Raw genomic sequence first — 15,765 nt, 5'->3', positions numbered from 1 at the left:
CCGGAGGGGTTCATGAGGCCCCCGCTTGGAGGCGTGCTCAGGATGAAGTCCTGGCTCTGGAGTCCGTACTCTTCCCTGAAGCCCCCCAGGAAGGAAGGGGCCAGGCAGGGCTCCGTCGCTGGCTCAGGCTGCTGGGCGGCCTCCCTGCGCAGCTGCGGAGGGTTTGCCAGACGAGCAGAGGAAGGCGGCACGCCCTGCAGCTGCAGCCGTGGAGGCCTCCCCCAGGTCCCAGGATGCAAAGTGACATTGGGGTGGCAAGGCTGCAACCTAGTCCAGAATCAGAGGGCGTATGTAAGGGTCACGGACAGGGTAGCCCAGAACCCCAGAGACCAGGCTCCCCCGGGCCTCCGGCCTGTGCGTGCGGTTCATAGGCGTGCCCGGCGTGCACCTGGCACACGCACAGGCTTCCGGAATTAACAAACAACGGGGTGAGATTTGAGACAAGTAACGAGCCGCGCACCCACGCGGTGACCCTCCGAGGCCACGAGGAAAGGTTTAATTGTTTCAGAGTTGCTGTTGTTAAGGGCTGAAGTCCCAAATGCCATTGTTCCCGAGCTGAATAAGCTGATGGCTTTTGGTTGCGTGTGTAGGCATGTGTGTGGTTTGTTCTCTCCCCCAGGTGACCTTCCGCATGCCTGGCATCAGAACTCACAGGCAACTGCCAAGCAGAAAGAAACCACAGAGGGGAATCCCCGCGCAGAGGCCTGGCAGCTCTGGGGGAGGGGAGGCCTCGCGCGTCTCTGTATTTTAGGAAGGACTGACAAGTGACTCTGAGAGCTAGAACACTAGCTAGCACCCGGAGGCAGTGTACACACCCCATTTTCCTGCTGTGGAAACTGAAGCTCTGACGGCCAATCAGAGTGCTGCCTGGAGCCTCACAGGTAAGGAGAGCAGCTGGGTGCAGAACCGAAAGCCCTGGTTCTTCCCCTCTGGGTCTAGGGGATAGAGCAGTGGTTCTGAAACGTTAGACTCACCTGGAGCGCCTGCTAAATAAAACGCAGGTGGCTGGACCCTGGACCCACCCCCAGAGATTTTAATTCAGGTGGGCTGGGCCAGGCCTGAGAACTGCATCTCACAAAGTTCCCAGGGATGAGGATGCTGCTGGGGCGGGACCACCCTCTGAGACCCCCGAGGGCCGAGCAAGAGAAGGCTCATGGCCGTGGATCCCGGCTCCTTTGGGTGGAGACAGGTCAGGTCTGGGAAAGCCATGGATGAGGCGTGCCAAGCAGAGTCCAATCCGGGGTGACAGACGACATCGCCTAGGGATCCACCGACCCAGCAGGTCCCTCACTGCCCCAGCTGCTCCTCCCCACGGTGGGGACCCGTGAGTTCTGGCCAGCCGGTGGCTGGGAGTCAAGGTCCAGGGGCTCCAAAGGTGTCGCCAAGGAGTTAACCAGTTTCTTCCTGGAACGGACACGAGATCCCTGAAGTTCCTCCCGCCCCAGAGTTTGCAGCCATGGAGAAGCCACTGACCCCTCACTCTCCTCCACAGAAGCTCGTGCACTGCTGAGGACAGAGCCCGGCGTTCTGCGTGTGACCCTCCCACGAGCTCCTAGTCGAACAAACTCCAGCAGGGTCAGCAGTGCCTTCTTTCACCCACCAGAATCCTGCTTCAGGAATGGAGGCCAGGGGCCAGGGCTCAGAATCTTTATTAAAAGAGACTTTTTGTTTTGTCCCAATGGGACCTGACCTCTATTATGAGGGACCTTGGTAAGAGTTTAATAACAAACCTCGGTTTTTTGAACCCAATCCTCACCTAAAACTCCTCCCTCCACTCAGCAAGTCCTTCCATCCAGGTAGCCCACCTTCATGTTTAAGTTCTGCTTATTTGGCTAAGACTTCAAATGCAGCATCAGGCAATAAGCATCAGACTGCAGGGCCAGGAAACCGGAGTTTAGTTGTGGCTTTGTCGCTTGCTAATAATGTGGATTTGAGCCAGTTAGATAAGCCTCCACTAACCCCTCTGCAAAATGGGGTGAATTAGGGTTTCCTCTGAGGATCACTGGCAGGATTAAGGGGCTGCGCGTGAAGGCACCTGATGTGGTCTCTGCACACGGCCCGCACTCGAGGTCGGGGCCGCCGTGTCCTGCATCCGACTCGACACACATCCCAGATCCGAAAGCAGACTGGGAACGAGCATATTCAGTAACTGCCCCGGGCTGCACGCCGCCCATGGAAGAGGTGACGCGTGCCGAAGAGCTCAAAAGAAAGCCGATGGGCCCCGGAGATCTGAGATGCCACTTTCACATCATCACCTGACTAGGACAAGGGCCCATTCACAAGAGCTGTTATTTCTAGCAACTTCTTCGAGAGCTGCAAATAGACTCAACTAAAAATAATGATAAAGAAGTTATTTAAGAAATCACTTGCTTTCAAAATTGAGTCACCAGATATTTATATCCCTCTGCAGGGCAAGGAAATTAAAACGGGCAACTTCTTATCAAGGCTAAACAGTTCCTTTCTCCAATAATTTGTCCTTGCCACAGGCATTCGCAGTAAAAATACACACAAACACTTTTCCTCTGCTATTGTCCAAATGTAACTGAGGTCTCAAGGCCATAAACGGACATTGGCTTCAGATGGTTGCCGAATAATGGGTCAGAGGAAGCACTCATGGTTGACCCATCCTGCCCACTTTCCTGCATCCACCAGTTGTCCCTCCTTCCCCGCCTCCCCGGCTTCTCGGCCTCCACTCGCTCCTGACTGGTGTGCGTGGGTGTCTTCTTAACCCCCATGACGACCTCCGCCTCTCCCCACTAGGCTCCTGCTCACGTCTCCCCCACTTCCGTTTCCATTCTGTCTCCTCCGAAGGAAAAGGGGACGGAGGGGACATGTGGGGAGCAGGCCCGGTGATCCCTCGGGTCCCTGCCCGTTCCAGCAACCTGTAATTCCCCCATCCCTTGCCCTCACCACCTGGGCTCCGAAAAGAAAACAGCCGATTGTCATCAATCAGTCCTCAATCAAAACCACATCAAATTTACCTTCCCCCACTTTAATGTAAATGTTTCTTGCTATCTTGAGTTCGGTGAATGACGTGACGGCCCCATACTCCTTTCGGGCCCAATTTAACAGGTGTTCGTTTCCATGGGGGAAGTTCCTTTCCTCTGTTTCTGCTGACAAGGAGAAGTTTCCCGATGAGAAATGGACCACAGAGCCCTCGGATACCTACAAGAAAGGGAATTGTGTATTTAGTGTCATGCAGGCTCCCGGGACTGAATCATAATTAGAGAAAGCACGTGTCAGACAATGAATGGATATCTGTCCATCCAACGTCTTCCCTTCGTTATACAGGCAGACCGTGGTGTTTCAGCAGCTGATTCAAGCTGTCATCCCAGGCTCACGTCCCCAGGTCATGACGAACCTACAAACAATGCAGGCTGTTCCTCCGAATGTGTAAAGAACGTTCTGATCAGAGACCCCAGAATGCCCTGGGAGGGATCACGAAACTCGCCTTTGCCATTTTCCAGAAATCTAAACTGAAGGCCAACCTTTCAAGTAACGTGTCGCAAGTCAAGTGGAAAGCCCTGGTGAGAGTTTTCAGGGGTTGGTAACGGGCCTCAGGACCAGCGCAAGTGATCCCGAAGGGATGCTCGCAGGAACACTAGAAGCATCTGAACTTGACGTCCAAGTCTCCCACAGCGGCAGCCTCTGCCAGCAGCCACCATGGCAGGAACAAGGCCAGAGTCCCCTTGCTCTAAGGTCTCCGAGCACTGAGATCGAAGGACGCCCAGGCTTTTGCCAGTCTTCTACCACGTGACAGTACTTCCTCGCGGGGAGATGAGCATGTATTACAGGTGATGGTCTCAGACCCCCAAGTTCCCATAGATTACACAGGCTAGAGGCTGCTGGACTGATCCTTATAAAACTTTCCGGATGATTTATGCAAGTCCCACATTTTTGCCGGGTGTATTTAGACCGTCGCTGACCTCGCATTATCATGGCATATAGATAATTAACACAGCCAATGATCATCTCGGCGCTGCACTGTAATTACAGTCAGCTGCTGGTGGAAAGATGCTTTCCTCTTTACTGATCATTTATAACCAATTTTTATCACTGTCAGAGTAGAACCTCAAAATGTGAGCAAAAAGGCCTACAAATTCCCAAGCCATAGAGCTATATATACATGTGCTGGTTTAAATTTCATCTTAACAACAGAACCACCCTAAGATCCAGCAATTCCACTTCTGGGTATTGACCTGAAGAAAACGAAAACACTAGCTGAAAAGATGCCTGCGCCCTCCTGTTGACGGCGGCATCCTGTCTAATAGCCAAGATGGGAAACTGCCGAAGTGTCTCTGGTTAAAGATGTGGCATAGATACAATGGAATATTGAATCCATAAAAAGGATAAGAGCTTGTCCTTTACAATAACGTAGATGGGCCTCCCGGGCCTTATGGTAAGTGAAACAAATCAGACAGAGAAAGACCAGTGCCGGGCATCTTCCTTATAGGCAGAATCTAAAACAAAAAAATCACATTCACAGATACTGAGAACAGACTGGTACTAGCCAGAGGTGGGAGGCAGGGGGTGAGTGAAATCGGTGAAGGGGTCAAAAGGCACCGACTTCACGTTGTAAGATAAGGAAGTCATGGGATGTGATATACAGCATAGGGGCTGTAGCCAGTAGGGCCGCGTGGCATATGTGAAAGTTGCTAAAGACAGGAGGTCTTAAAAGTTCGTTCTCATCACAAGACAACTAATTCTGTACGTATGGTGACAGCCGTTAACGAGACTCTTCGTGGTGCTCATTGACTTCTATACAAATATTGAATCATTACGCTGAACACTTGACACTAATGTTTTCTGTGTCAATTACACCGCAATAAAAATTTTCTCACATTAGCTATCATTAACAAAAAGCCCGGCGTTTCTGAAGTGGTTACAGTCAGACTAAAAGGCTGATTGAGGGCAGGGATTCTGCTTCCAGCTCTACCCTGTAGAGCAGCATTTTGAACTTGAACACGTACAAAATACTTACTCACACTCACCCTGCCGTGCGAGGCATTAATGTGTTCTCTCGAGCTATGTGTACATACACTTTTCAAATGCTAGCAAAGAAGTACTTCCCCGAATTGTTCCCTCGCCTGCTGGTGCTGTGGTTTCTTGGCGGAAAACTAGAAGCATCTGAAGAGTTTCTAACTACCCCGAGGTCCAGGCCATACCCTCAATCAATGAGAATCTGGGGTGGGGAGCCAGGCTTTAGGAGTGTTTTAAGGCTCCCCGGATGGTTCCAGTGCTCAACCACAGCTGAGCAGCCTGACCTTCATGGGTAACGAAGTCCACGGTTTGAAACGTCAGCGTGGGCACCTCACAGCTTCCTCTACACCCGTGGTTCTTAAGCAGGGGCCCTCCTGTCCCCTGGGGGACATTTAGCAATGTCCGAAAATGATTCTGATGGTCACTCCTGGGAGGGAGAGCTTCTGGCATCTAGCGAGCAGAAGCCAGGGATGCTGGGAAACGCCCTACAACACACAGGGCAGCCCCACGACCAAGAATTCTCTTCAGTGGCAACAGCACCACGACCGAGAAATCCTGGCCGATGCTTCGGACTCACCGAATGTTACCACCACTCCAACGGGCACTGGATCCCGGCACTGGATCCCCGATGGACAGTGCTCTCTGCCCCAGAAATTGGGGTGTTTGGGGTTTGCATCGGCTTCGGAAACTGAACCACCACTAACAAGCTGGCTGTGGACAGGACCACCAACGACATCTAGCCTTCGCTGCACATCTTCATAAAGCGCTACTAAGTGTGGCAGGGACATTTGCTACCTGTCCTGGTGCCAGTTTTAAGGAAAACCAGCGGGCATCCTTTAGCTTGAACCTTGTTTTGACGTCACTGGCCTAAGAAAAAGCTCCTGAACCATTTAGGTTGTAGCCAAACAACCTATGTGTTAATGCTTAGTAACTCACCGACACGGAACTTCAAACAATCTGACCTAAGCACTATAATAAAATCTTTCCGCTGAAAAGCACTTGTGCTAAAAAGTCATCTTTATAAAGCCGGTCACAGACAAAACCCACCACGGTCCAGAGGCCTCTGTCCCCTGCCAGCACAGTTCTGAGTGTGACGAGGGCAACTAAGAGAAGCGGGGGAACCAGCCGGGAACTACTCTGAAGTCAGGAAACGCAATGCCATGGCACCGCCGATTCTTCGAGAAGGGGCAGCGCCTGGTCCGGTCCCTCCTCGCACCCTCAGGTGTGTCTTCTCCAGGCCCAGCAGCAGCACAGGTCCCACCCGCAGGGCTGAGGACTCTGGACAGGAGTCAGCTGCCACTCACAGGCGCGTTCCAGCGAGAGGACAGCGACGCTGCTGGCAGTGAATGTCCCCACTGCGGGTCCATGGAAATTTCCTGCCGCGGAGGGGATGAGCCTGACCTCCTTCTCCACGCAGCCAAAGGCCTCCCCCAACCCTGCCGAGGCCTACAAGGTAGTGTTACTCCCCCGCACCTCGGGGCCACCCATGAGGTGGGCCACCCATGAGGTAGGCCACGCTGCTGCCCACGGCCCAGAGGAGAAAACCTCAGAGAAAATAAGGGCTTCCCCAAGGTCAGAGGATCGGCCCCTGGGCCAGACCAGACAGGACACCTGGGACTCCTGGTCCCCACTGGTCACTGCCTGGACCCTTCCAGAAAGAAGACCTCGCCCACTCGCGAGGCAGAAGAGCTCTGTTCTTCCTTTCTGCCTGTAAGATCACCTTCTACCTGCTTGTCTGAGCTGTGCCTTCCAGACCAAAGAGTCCCTGCCTCTTTCTTCCACGAGACAAGCCCTCGAAGGTCTGAAGACGTCGCTTGACCCTGACCATGACCCCTCCTCAGGGCAGCATCCCCGGCCCCCAGCTCCTCCCCAGACACCACGGTGGTCAGGTCTTCATCAGCATCAGTGGTGCCTGGGACACGTGGGGTTCGGGGTGTGGTGTGACAAGAGACTGTGAAGGCCGCTTTCAGGTTGTTGACTTGACTGAGCAACGGGGTGCCGGATACCTGGTCAAACACGCATCCAAGTATCTGTGTGAGAGTGCTTTGGGTGAGATCAACATTTAGTCAGTAGACCAAGGAAAACGAGTGCCCTTCCTGATGTGGGTGGGCCTTACCCAATCAGTCAAAGGCCCGAAGAGAGCGAAAGGCTGCCCCTGCGCCTGGGGAAGACAGCGCTCTCTTGCTGACAGCCTTGAACTGGGCCAGCATCTTCCTCCTGGTTCTACAGAAGCAGCTGCCCTTGGGATTGAAACTGGGAAATGGCTCTGCAGAATTCAGACTTGCTAGGCGCCATAACCATGTGAGCCAATTCCTTACAACAGACAGAGAGATAGGTAGATAGATACATGGACGGACAAACAGACAGACAGACAGATAGGTGAAGCCGCGCATGAGGCCTCTATGGTCAGGCCACTCAAGATGGCTGCTCCCTTGCTCTCGGCACGTCTGCTGCCTGACCAGGGCCTGCTTCACTTCAACCTGTTCACACGGCTGACCTTCCCAGGACGTGCCCCAGACCCCAGCTCGTGGGGGTACTCAACGGGGCAGTGAGGGCTGTGCCCCTGCTGGTTTCCCTGGTAACTAATGAGCCAACCTGCTGTAATCTCCCTATAACTAGCCATGCCCCCCTCCCGGAGTGAAAACTGCCACCATGCCCTGCCCGCCATCAGCCACACACGTGGGGTGTTGCTCCAGGACCTGCCCCAGACGTGTCAGCACCCCCATCCATGGAGCCACCGCCGTCTCGTTGCTGACTCTGGCTGGTCCTTCCGTCTCGAAGCGGACAGGCATGGACCTCGCAGGCCCATGGGCGCGTGCAGCCCACCAGGGCCCAAGGCCACACGACCTTTATGTCAGCGGAGCCCTGCTCATACCTCACATTCGTTCACTGATGCTCTAAACATTCGTCCAGCAAGTGTTTACTGACGGCCCGGCGCTGGGGCAGTGGGCGAGGAGGCGACAGACAGATTCCCTGCCTCTGCGGCGCGGACAGTCTAGTAAGGAGCTCAGAGTGAAAACATAAGTGCTGAAAACACACGTCAGGAAGGCCACGGGTGTAGACAGAGGCGAGCAGAGGGTGCTGCCTGGAGGTGCTGGGACCAGGAGTCTCTGAACCAGGACCTGAAGGAGCCGTGGGGGTGGCTGGAGCCCGGGGGGAGGGGGCGGGAAGGAGAACAGGCCAGGGGGCTGGCAGGTCCAGCAGGACCGCGCAGACCGTGGTCTAGTCTAGATGGGATCAGCTGCCACTGAGAGCTCACAAACACGCTTAACAAAGGTTTTCACAGGATCACGCTGGCTGGTACGGCTGGTCTACACTGAAGGGAGACGAGCAGGAGACCATAGGAGACTCTGGAGTAATCCAGGGAAGAAAGAACAGCAGCTCACACCGGGGAGCTGACAGTACCTAAAGCCCCAGGTCTTCGTTTGATCAACTCGAGGCTCTTGGCATCCTTCCCAAAATGAACCAGTCTTCTTTCTTTCTTTCTTTCTTTTTATGGCCGCCCTTGTGGCATATGGAAGCTCCCAGGCTAGGGGCGGAATCAGAGCTACAGCTGCTGGTCTACACCACAGCCACAGCAACATGGGATCCGAGCTGCATCTGTGACCTACACCGCAGTTCAGGGCAACACCAGATTCTTAACCCACTGAGCGAGCCCAGGGATCCAACCTGCATCCTCATGGATACTAGTCAGGTTCGTTTCCGCTGAGCCACGATGGGAACTCCCAGAGTAAGGATTTTATATTTGGGTAGAATGGCAGAAACTTCCAAAATTATTTATATTCCCCACCTCCAATCGTCCACCTTGTCTGTAGGCTCTTGCCCCCCCGCTGCTGTCCCATTTCTGCCCTCGCATCTCAGCCTCCTGCCGTCCTGTCCCCTCCATCCCTCCTCCACACTGTCACCTGGGAGATCTTTCTAAAAAGTAAACATGTGATGATGCCGGACAGCATCTAAGCATCCTAAGTGACACCCGACCAGCGAGGAGGGCCTCTGCCCGCCCCACCTCCCACAGCTCCTGTGTGCCTGTCACATGGAACCACACGCCTCATGCTGCTTCAGGCCCCAGCCTTTTGACAGCCTGCTCTCCACCTGGATTGCTCATCCCCTCCCTGCAAACTGCTCCTTGTCCTCCGCAGGCGTCACCTTCTCTGTAAAACCTCCCAGGCTTCCTTCCTCCGCTCAGGACGGAGCTGCCCGCCCTGCCTTGTGTACACCCCTAGCCCACCGCTCCTTCACCTGATCTCGACTATTTAGCAGCAAACCTGCCGCCCCTGCTCGACCAAGATCACCACCTTGAAAGCCAAGAGAGCACCTTGGTCCTTCTGAGTCTCCTGGGGCTGGCACAGGGCTTGGCACAAAGCAGCAACTCGGTGCTTGCTGGCCCAGTGAAAGCTCAATGCTGGGTCGTACAGGAAAGGCTCTGCCATAATTTCTTTATTCTCATAACTTTTACTTTCCTCGCTGCCCAGGAAAAGATGGTTTGGCCAGGCTTTTAAAGCTAGCGATTTGATTTTTCACCCCATAACTCCACCTAAAAACCAATTATTCAAGCATTTAGTAGCTCCCTGCCTCCCCTCCTCCGAATCCGCTGAACTTTCCTCCTGCTTTTGCTAATTGAAACCCAATCCTCTGACGTTCCCGACATGAGAAACATCTTCCTGTGGGAACAAACCTGCCCTGAGCTCCGAGAATCCCGAATCTTAGCAAGCGTGCGCCGCGGGGCACAGCGAAGCCCTGGCCTGTCCAGCGAACCCCCGGGCTTCCAAGTGGAGGTTGAGGGCCCCCCCCACCCCCTGCCCCTGGCTCTTCCCTCCTCAGGCCACGCACAGCATTTGTATTTCAAACACTGGTTATGCTACCAGACTTTTTTGAGGAGCAGAACATTCGTCTCTCTGCCAGCGCTGGGAGTTTTATTACAACAACTTACGGCTAGGCAACAAGAGCCAAGTTTATTATTTTTTCTGGACCGGATTCAACAACCTTGTCCAAAAGAGCAGGCAAAAAGCAAAAGAGGCCACCAGCCCTTTTGTTTCCACACCTGCGTGGAAGCTTTAACTCTCTGAGCCCTAAGCGGACCCACCGAGGCCCCGAGCTGGATGGCCCAAGCCTCGGGGATGCCAACGGATGCGCGCGAATGGCCGCAGACCCGGTTTTCCCGGAGCCGGGGCTCTTTCCTTCTAGCACTTATCTCAGCGCATCGGCTGACTCAGAGCCCCGGCAGCTGCACCGCGCTCTCCCTCCGGCCTCCCCCAGGCTGGCGTGGTCGTCAGTGAGGAGGGAGGAGGATCTCTGCTGAGGGCAGAGCCAGACGCCAGGTCCTCTCCTGGCCCTAGCCGCCTCCTCCTGCCTCATGGCCCCCCCCCCAAAGGATGCTTCCCGAGGAAGGGTCCCGATGAAAACGCAGGCCGGGCTTAACTGCAAGGGGGCCAGCTAAGTTTCTTCTGAAGGCTCCCCTCGTCTCCTTCACATCTACTCAAACATCCCCTCAAGACGGGGCTTATTTAAAATCACAACCCAGCCGTCCTGCAGCCCCCGCTCGAGCGCTCGGATTCCTCCAAGCTGCTTTCCATGTTCTCATTCCTATAGCGGAGGAAAGTCTCCTTCTAAACCACCAGGCAACTCATGGCCCATCTCCTCCCACTAGACGGTAAGCACCTTCAGAGGCCGGGATCTCAGCGTGCATTTACAGGTATATTCCGAGCACCTAGAACAGCGGTGGGTATAGAAAAGACACCCCATATTTGTTTGATGAATGAATGAATCCTGAGGTCAGTTCACTGGAAGGGCCTGCCTGGAGTTCCGCACTGGGAAGAAGTCTGAGGAGCAACGGAGAAGCGGGGTGTGCCAGGGGCTCAGGGCAGGCCCTGCTTGCTCCATGGCAGTCCAGGACAGCAGCCACTGGCCAGTGAGAGCCTGGAAGGTAGCTAATTAAGCGGACATTGTTGCAAATGTAAAACAGACACTAGATTTGGAAGATGCAGTAAAATCAATGTTAAGAAGACATCTCTCCGCTTTCCAAAGTGTGATCTCGGAACAGTGTATCACAGGCAAGAGTTTTAAAATGCAGATTCCAAGGTGGGTCCATGAAGCTGCACTATAACTTCCGCCTACCATCCTGCTGTGACTCCAACACGCACCTGAGGGTCACTGCTCAGCCATAGATAAAAATACTACATGAACTCCAAACCACCTTTGTCAGGCATAAACAGGCTTGCTAGGAGAACAAGCAAGGACAGACTCCCCTGCACTGGTTCAAAAAAACAAAAAAGCCAAGAAGGTGAGAGTAAAGCCATGGCATTTTTGAAGTCACCCTCTTATGCATCTAAAAAGATAGAGGAGTTCCCGTTGTGGCACAGCAGAAACGAATCTGACTAGGAACCATGAGGGTGTGGGTTCGATCCCTGGCCTCACTCAGAGGGTTAAGGATCCGATGTTGCCATGAGCTGTGGTATAAGTCAAAGATGCGGCTCGGATCTGGTGTTGAGGTGGCTGCGGGGTAGGTCAGTGGCTATAGCTCCTATTCGACTGGGAACTTCCATGTGCTTCAGGTGCAGCCCTAAAAAACAAAAAATAATAATAATAAAATAAATTAAAAAAAAAAAAAAAGACAGAAGTGGGCCCTGTGAGATAAGAGGAGCCACAGTGCCCCGATGATAAAGAAATGCCTGCTGGGGTCTCCAAGGAAAATCTGTTCCAAGAATCAATCTCTCACGCGCGCACATGCGCACATACGCACACACGCACACGCCCAAGAGCTGGGCTGTGTCCACTTGGCGCCTGAGCTGTGCTTGCGTGAGTGCCTGCTCTTCAGGGTGCAGCTCTGGAAGGCCATCCTGAGTGGCACCTGGGTGTGGCCCAGCACTGCTAAAGGCTCGGCACTCGCACAGTCGGGATCCGCTCCTCTCCCCTCTGTCCTGCGACACGATACACTCAGCCTCACCATTCCAGGTTCTTTTTCCTGACTCCTGCCCCGACAGAGCTCTTTCTGGAGATGCCTGCTTAGGAAACAGAAAGAGCAAAACAAGGGAAACAAATGAAGCAAAGAAAACACATCGGCATTTGAGAAAGACCTGCCGTGCCAAGAATCTGCTAGTTCAATGCTAGGGAAAAGAAAGCCTTGTGGTGAAATGGAATAGGCATTTCTCCGGAGTTTAAGTTCTGTGTAAGTAGGATCTATGCAGACTGGCCCTAGAACGTGTAACAGTGCCCACACAGACAGGCACTAAGGAGATCACGCTTTGAAAGATTTTATGCACCAAGTCCAGCAAACCCAGATTTGCATGAAGTGCTGGAACAGTATCTACCTCCCAGATGAGGACAGAACCCGACCCTTTTCTGCAAGAGGCATATCACACGTCTCTCCACCCAGTTCCCAGGAGGACCATGCTTGCCTATTTCCTCTGAAGCCACGTGGTATGAAATGTGATCTGAAACATGTTTTTTATTAACCATATATCATGACTCAATGTTTTTTTTTTTTTAAAGAACTAATAACTTCCATGCCCATGAACCTACAGCCATAATTTTACAAAGCTACATATTCATGAGCCACGTGATTAGGGTCTCTGCCAACTGTGCACTCAAGAAACACAAATCCATGCGACCGTTTAAGAATTCTTGGATGTTTCCACTTTGTATCCACAACCAGATGACTCTGTCCAACAGAATGACTTACAACATATTCGCTAATTTTTCTCAAAACAATTCATGACCATCACCCTCTGTCCTGAATTTTTATTTCTGTTGAAATAGAAAGAAGGAAAGAATGCCCTGCACGTGGGCACAGGTCCAAGAGGAAAGCTCTGAGATGCTACCCTTTGAACAGACACACACACAAACGTGAACATGAGCTGGTGCAAAAGCAATGCGCTGTCTCTCCCAGGGAAACGCTACAGAAATGACGGCATATGTGAACACGTACATACACAGGGAGAAGCGAAAATAACTCACTGCGTCTCAAAGATGAACCCAGTGCCCACAGGTTAGCAAGTTAATGAAGGATGAGCTGCTTTGTAATAGAGGGTTTTCCAAAGCAGAGGCCCAGGCCTCGTAGGGATCCTTGATAACCCTACAAAATCGTCTCTGGAGACTTAAATTCACCCCTTCCTGTCTTCCAAGGTAGCGTGATGTCCGAAGGAGCGGAGCCCAAGGTATAAAGGGCACCCAAAGGACGTCTTTCAGGAACAAATAAAATGTTGGCATCCCGACCACTGCTCGCCGTGAGCCCATCTGCCTGGACCTCCACTCGTGCTTCTGGGAAATCCCTTCCGAAGAAGGGTTCTGTCTCCTATTTTTCTTTTACGCTACATCCAACCTGCCAACCCAGGTTCCAGGACACACAGTGAATTTCACAAACACTTGACTCCCAGTAGGTACCTAGAATTCTCTGGACAGATTTCCTCTTTGCCAAGGCGGAACAGTCTGTGTTCCACTTACAGACAAGGAAACTGAGGCTCGGAGAGGCTCAAGGACCTGCCTGGGGCACAGCATTGGCAGAAAGCAGGGCTGACAACAGACCCCAACACCTCATTTCTCACCCTGGAGCTCTTTCTACTCTAGCTGCAGGGAGCAGTCGCTGCTAAACTCAAGGAATCTGTAGAGCAGGATAGATAAGAGGGCCCCGGACCCTGGCTTAGTCGAATCCTGAAGAAGAAACCATAAAAAGGGGGCTTCCACGTGGGGCACGCTTCGTGGATTCTGAGCCCTCGCATCTGACTGAGGCAAACGGGGCTCCGAGAGGTAGGGTCAGCCCCGTTGCGTAACATTAGCAAGGAACGAGTGCCCATTCAACCGCATCTGCAGGATGCCAGAAACCACGCAATAGGAGCCCAGCTTTTACGAGAGTGACCAGGGAAGCAGGCAGGCGGAGCAGGGCTGTGCCTTCTCTGCTTCTGGACAGAGTCTCTCCAAGGGTGGTTTTCCTTCTCTCTGCCCCCTGCTTCCCCAGCAGCTGGAGGGAGGAGTCGTCCCGGTGAAAGCGGAGGAGAACGGGAATGGAAGCACAGAGGAAAATCAAAATGACTGTCACGGAAGCAAAGGAGCCTTTCCCAGGAGACAGATTTCCTCCATCCCACGGCATGGAAAAATACCCTGCCACCTTCCTTAACAAAACACTTGCTTTTTCGACCAAACGGCTCTCTGGAGGCTGCCCACCACATTAACCAAGGACACCAGAGACGGAACATCTGATGCAATTGCCCAAGGCTTGGGAAGGGCAGATTCATCAGATTACCAGATCAGCCTTACCCAGTAAAGCCTTAAAGGACAGCAGGGATTCGACACAAAGCAACACCAACCTTCCCCCACACAGACGTGACCCAGCACGTCCAGCAGAGGCAGGAAAAGTCTATGAACCCTTCAGGACAGGACGTCTTGATTTGGAAGAACACGCCCAGGAAGCCTCGTAGGGCCAGGGGGCCACTCTCTGGCAACATTTCCCAGCTTTCATACAACCGCTTAGGATAAATTCTAGCAAGGCTTTCGAAAACTCTTTCTGGACCAGAATTACCAGCTGAAACTGGCCTCTTTCCAAGGTGCTAATTACCACAGTGACATTTAGGAAGAGCTCTCACCACAAAAGAGCCAGAAACTCGCTCCTAGGAAGTCGGGTAGTTGACTGACCCTAGTTCATGAGAGGATCAAGCCCCTTATAATTAAGGCTCTTATGGACAAGCCACAAAACCAACAGATAAGCAGCCTCTGGAGCAAAACTGCCCGGTACACAACCACTCAGATCATCCCACAGAGCACAGTGAGTCATTCCACAAGAGACGTTTTTAAAAAAGAAAAACGAAGAACCAATCTTGAAACGTTTAGATTTCATCTGCCTTTTTTTAAGAGAGCATTTATTTGGGGAAAGACCTCACGGGAAAATCCAAAATGTTACAACCAGACTCCGGGTACACACGGATGCCCCTTCTGGTTGAGCCCCAAAGCCATGCCCGGCTGCAACCCTGACCAGCTACCACGCAGTGCTCCTCCCTCACCCCAGAGGGAGCTGCCCTGGCTGCACGTGGAATAGGACTGTCTCCAATTTCAGGATCCAGTGGACTTCCGATCTGTAACCATCTCTCCCAGATCACAGGCAGCCCCTCAGGACAGGCGATCCAGCAGCCCCCTGCAACCTGGAGCCCCCGGTCAGCGCAGCGCCCAGGGTCCTGCGGGCACCGGAAACTGGCGGAGGCGGGGAATGCACAGGTAGAGGCGGAAACCACCCATCACACCAGGGGCGCGCACGCCACGCTGTCCTCCACGGGGGCGGGGAACGGCCGAACGACGGAAAGGAGGAAATTCGAAAAGAAAAAAAGCATTCCCGGGTGTTTAAATGCAGCCCAGGAGAGAATTCAGGACAAAATTTTAAAGTTCCCTCCTCTACAAGCAAACTTGAATGTCTGAGTTCTTGCGAGGGCATCCTGGACGCTCAGCGCGCAGCCACACATCCCTTGGATTCAGGAAAGGAGGCTGTGGGCATGCGCGGTGGTGCGGGCGTGCGTGGCCCTTCCTAGAGCCGCGCTAAGCACACATCTGGGGCTATTTAACAACTGATTGGAAATTTGGCCTTCTGATTTCCAGTTAAATACTGGGCACAGGAAAACAAATAGCACTTGTTTTTCACTGAGCCTTGTCAGGCATCCAAACTGCAGTGCAGACCAGAGAACTGCCTGTGGTTTGGTGGCAGGGGCCCAAAATATTTGGCCCTTTTTCTCCCCAAGTTTAAGTAAAAGGAACAGACCGACTTTGGCAACCTCAGCTGCTTCACCCACCCAGCCACCCCGCTCAGAA

The 15,765-nt window shown here is 53.1% G+C and overlaps 1 protein-coding gene and 1 long non-coding RNA gene across 5 annotated transcripts in view; one reads left to right on the top strand and one right to left on the bottom strand.

Moving 5' to 3' along the window:
• The window catches only part of TGFBR3 (transforming growth factor, beta receptor III), a 200,850-nt gene that overhangs the window by 47,666 nt on the left and 137,419 nt on the right, over positions 1-15,765 (bottom strand). For all 4 annotated transcript variants that reach the window (XM_021088719.1, XM_021088721.1, XM_021088720.1 and 1 more), the window contains 1 exon segment: positions 2,982-3,165. In XM_021088719.1, coding sequence (XP_020944378.1) covers positions 2,982-3,165 — 184 coding nt within the window.
• Positions 755-2,440, top strand: LOC110260383. Its single transcript, XR_002343618.1, has 2 exons — positions 755-881; positions 1,493-2,440. It is a non-coding gene; the product is annotated as an uncharacterized LOC110260383 (long non-coding RNA).

The sequence above is a fragment of the Sus scrofa genome, chromosome 4 (assembly GCF_000003025.6).
Source record: "Sus scrofa isolate TJ Tabasco breed Duroc chromosome 4, Sscrofa11.1, whole genome shotgun sequence".
NCBI classification, from domain to species: domain Eukaryota; kingdom Metazoa; phylum Chordata; class Mammalia; order Artiodactyla; family Suidae; genus Sus; species Sus scrofa.
Note: the sequence above shows the minus strand (reverse complement) of the source record. Positions and strands in the feature narration are given on the sequence as shown.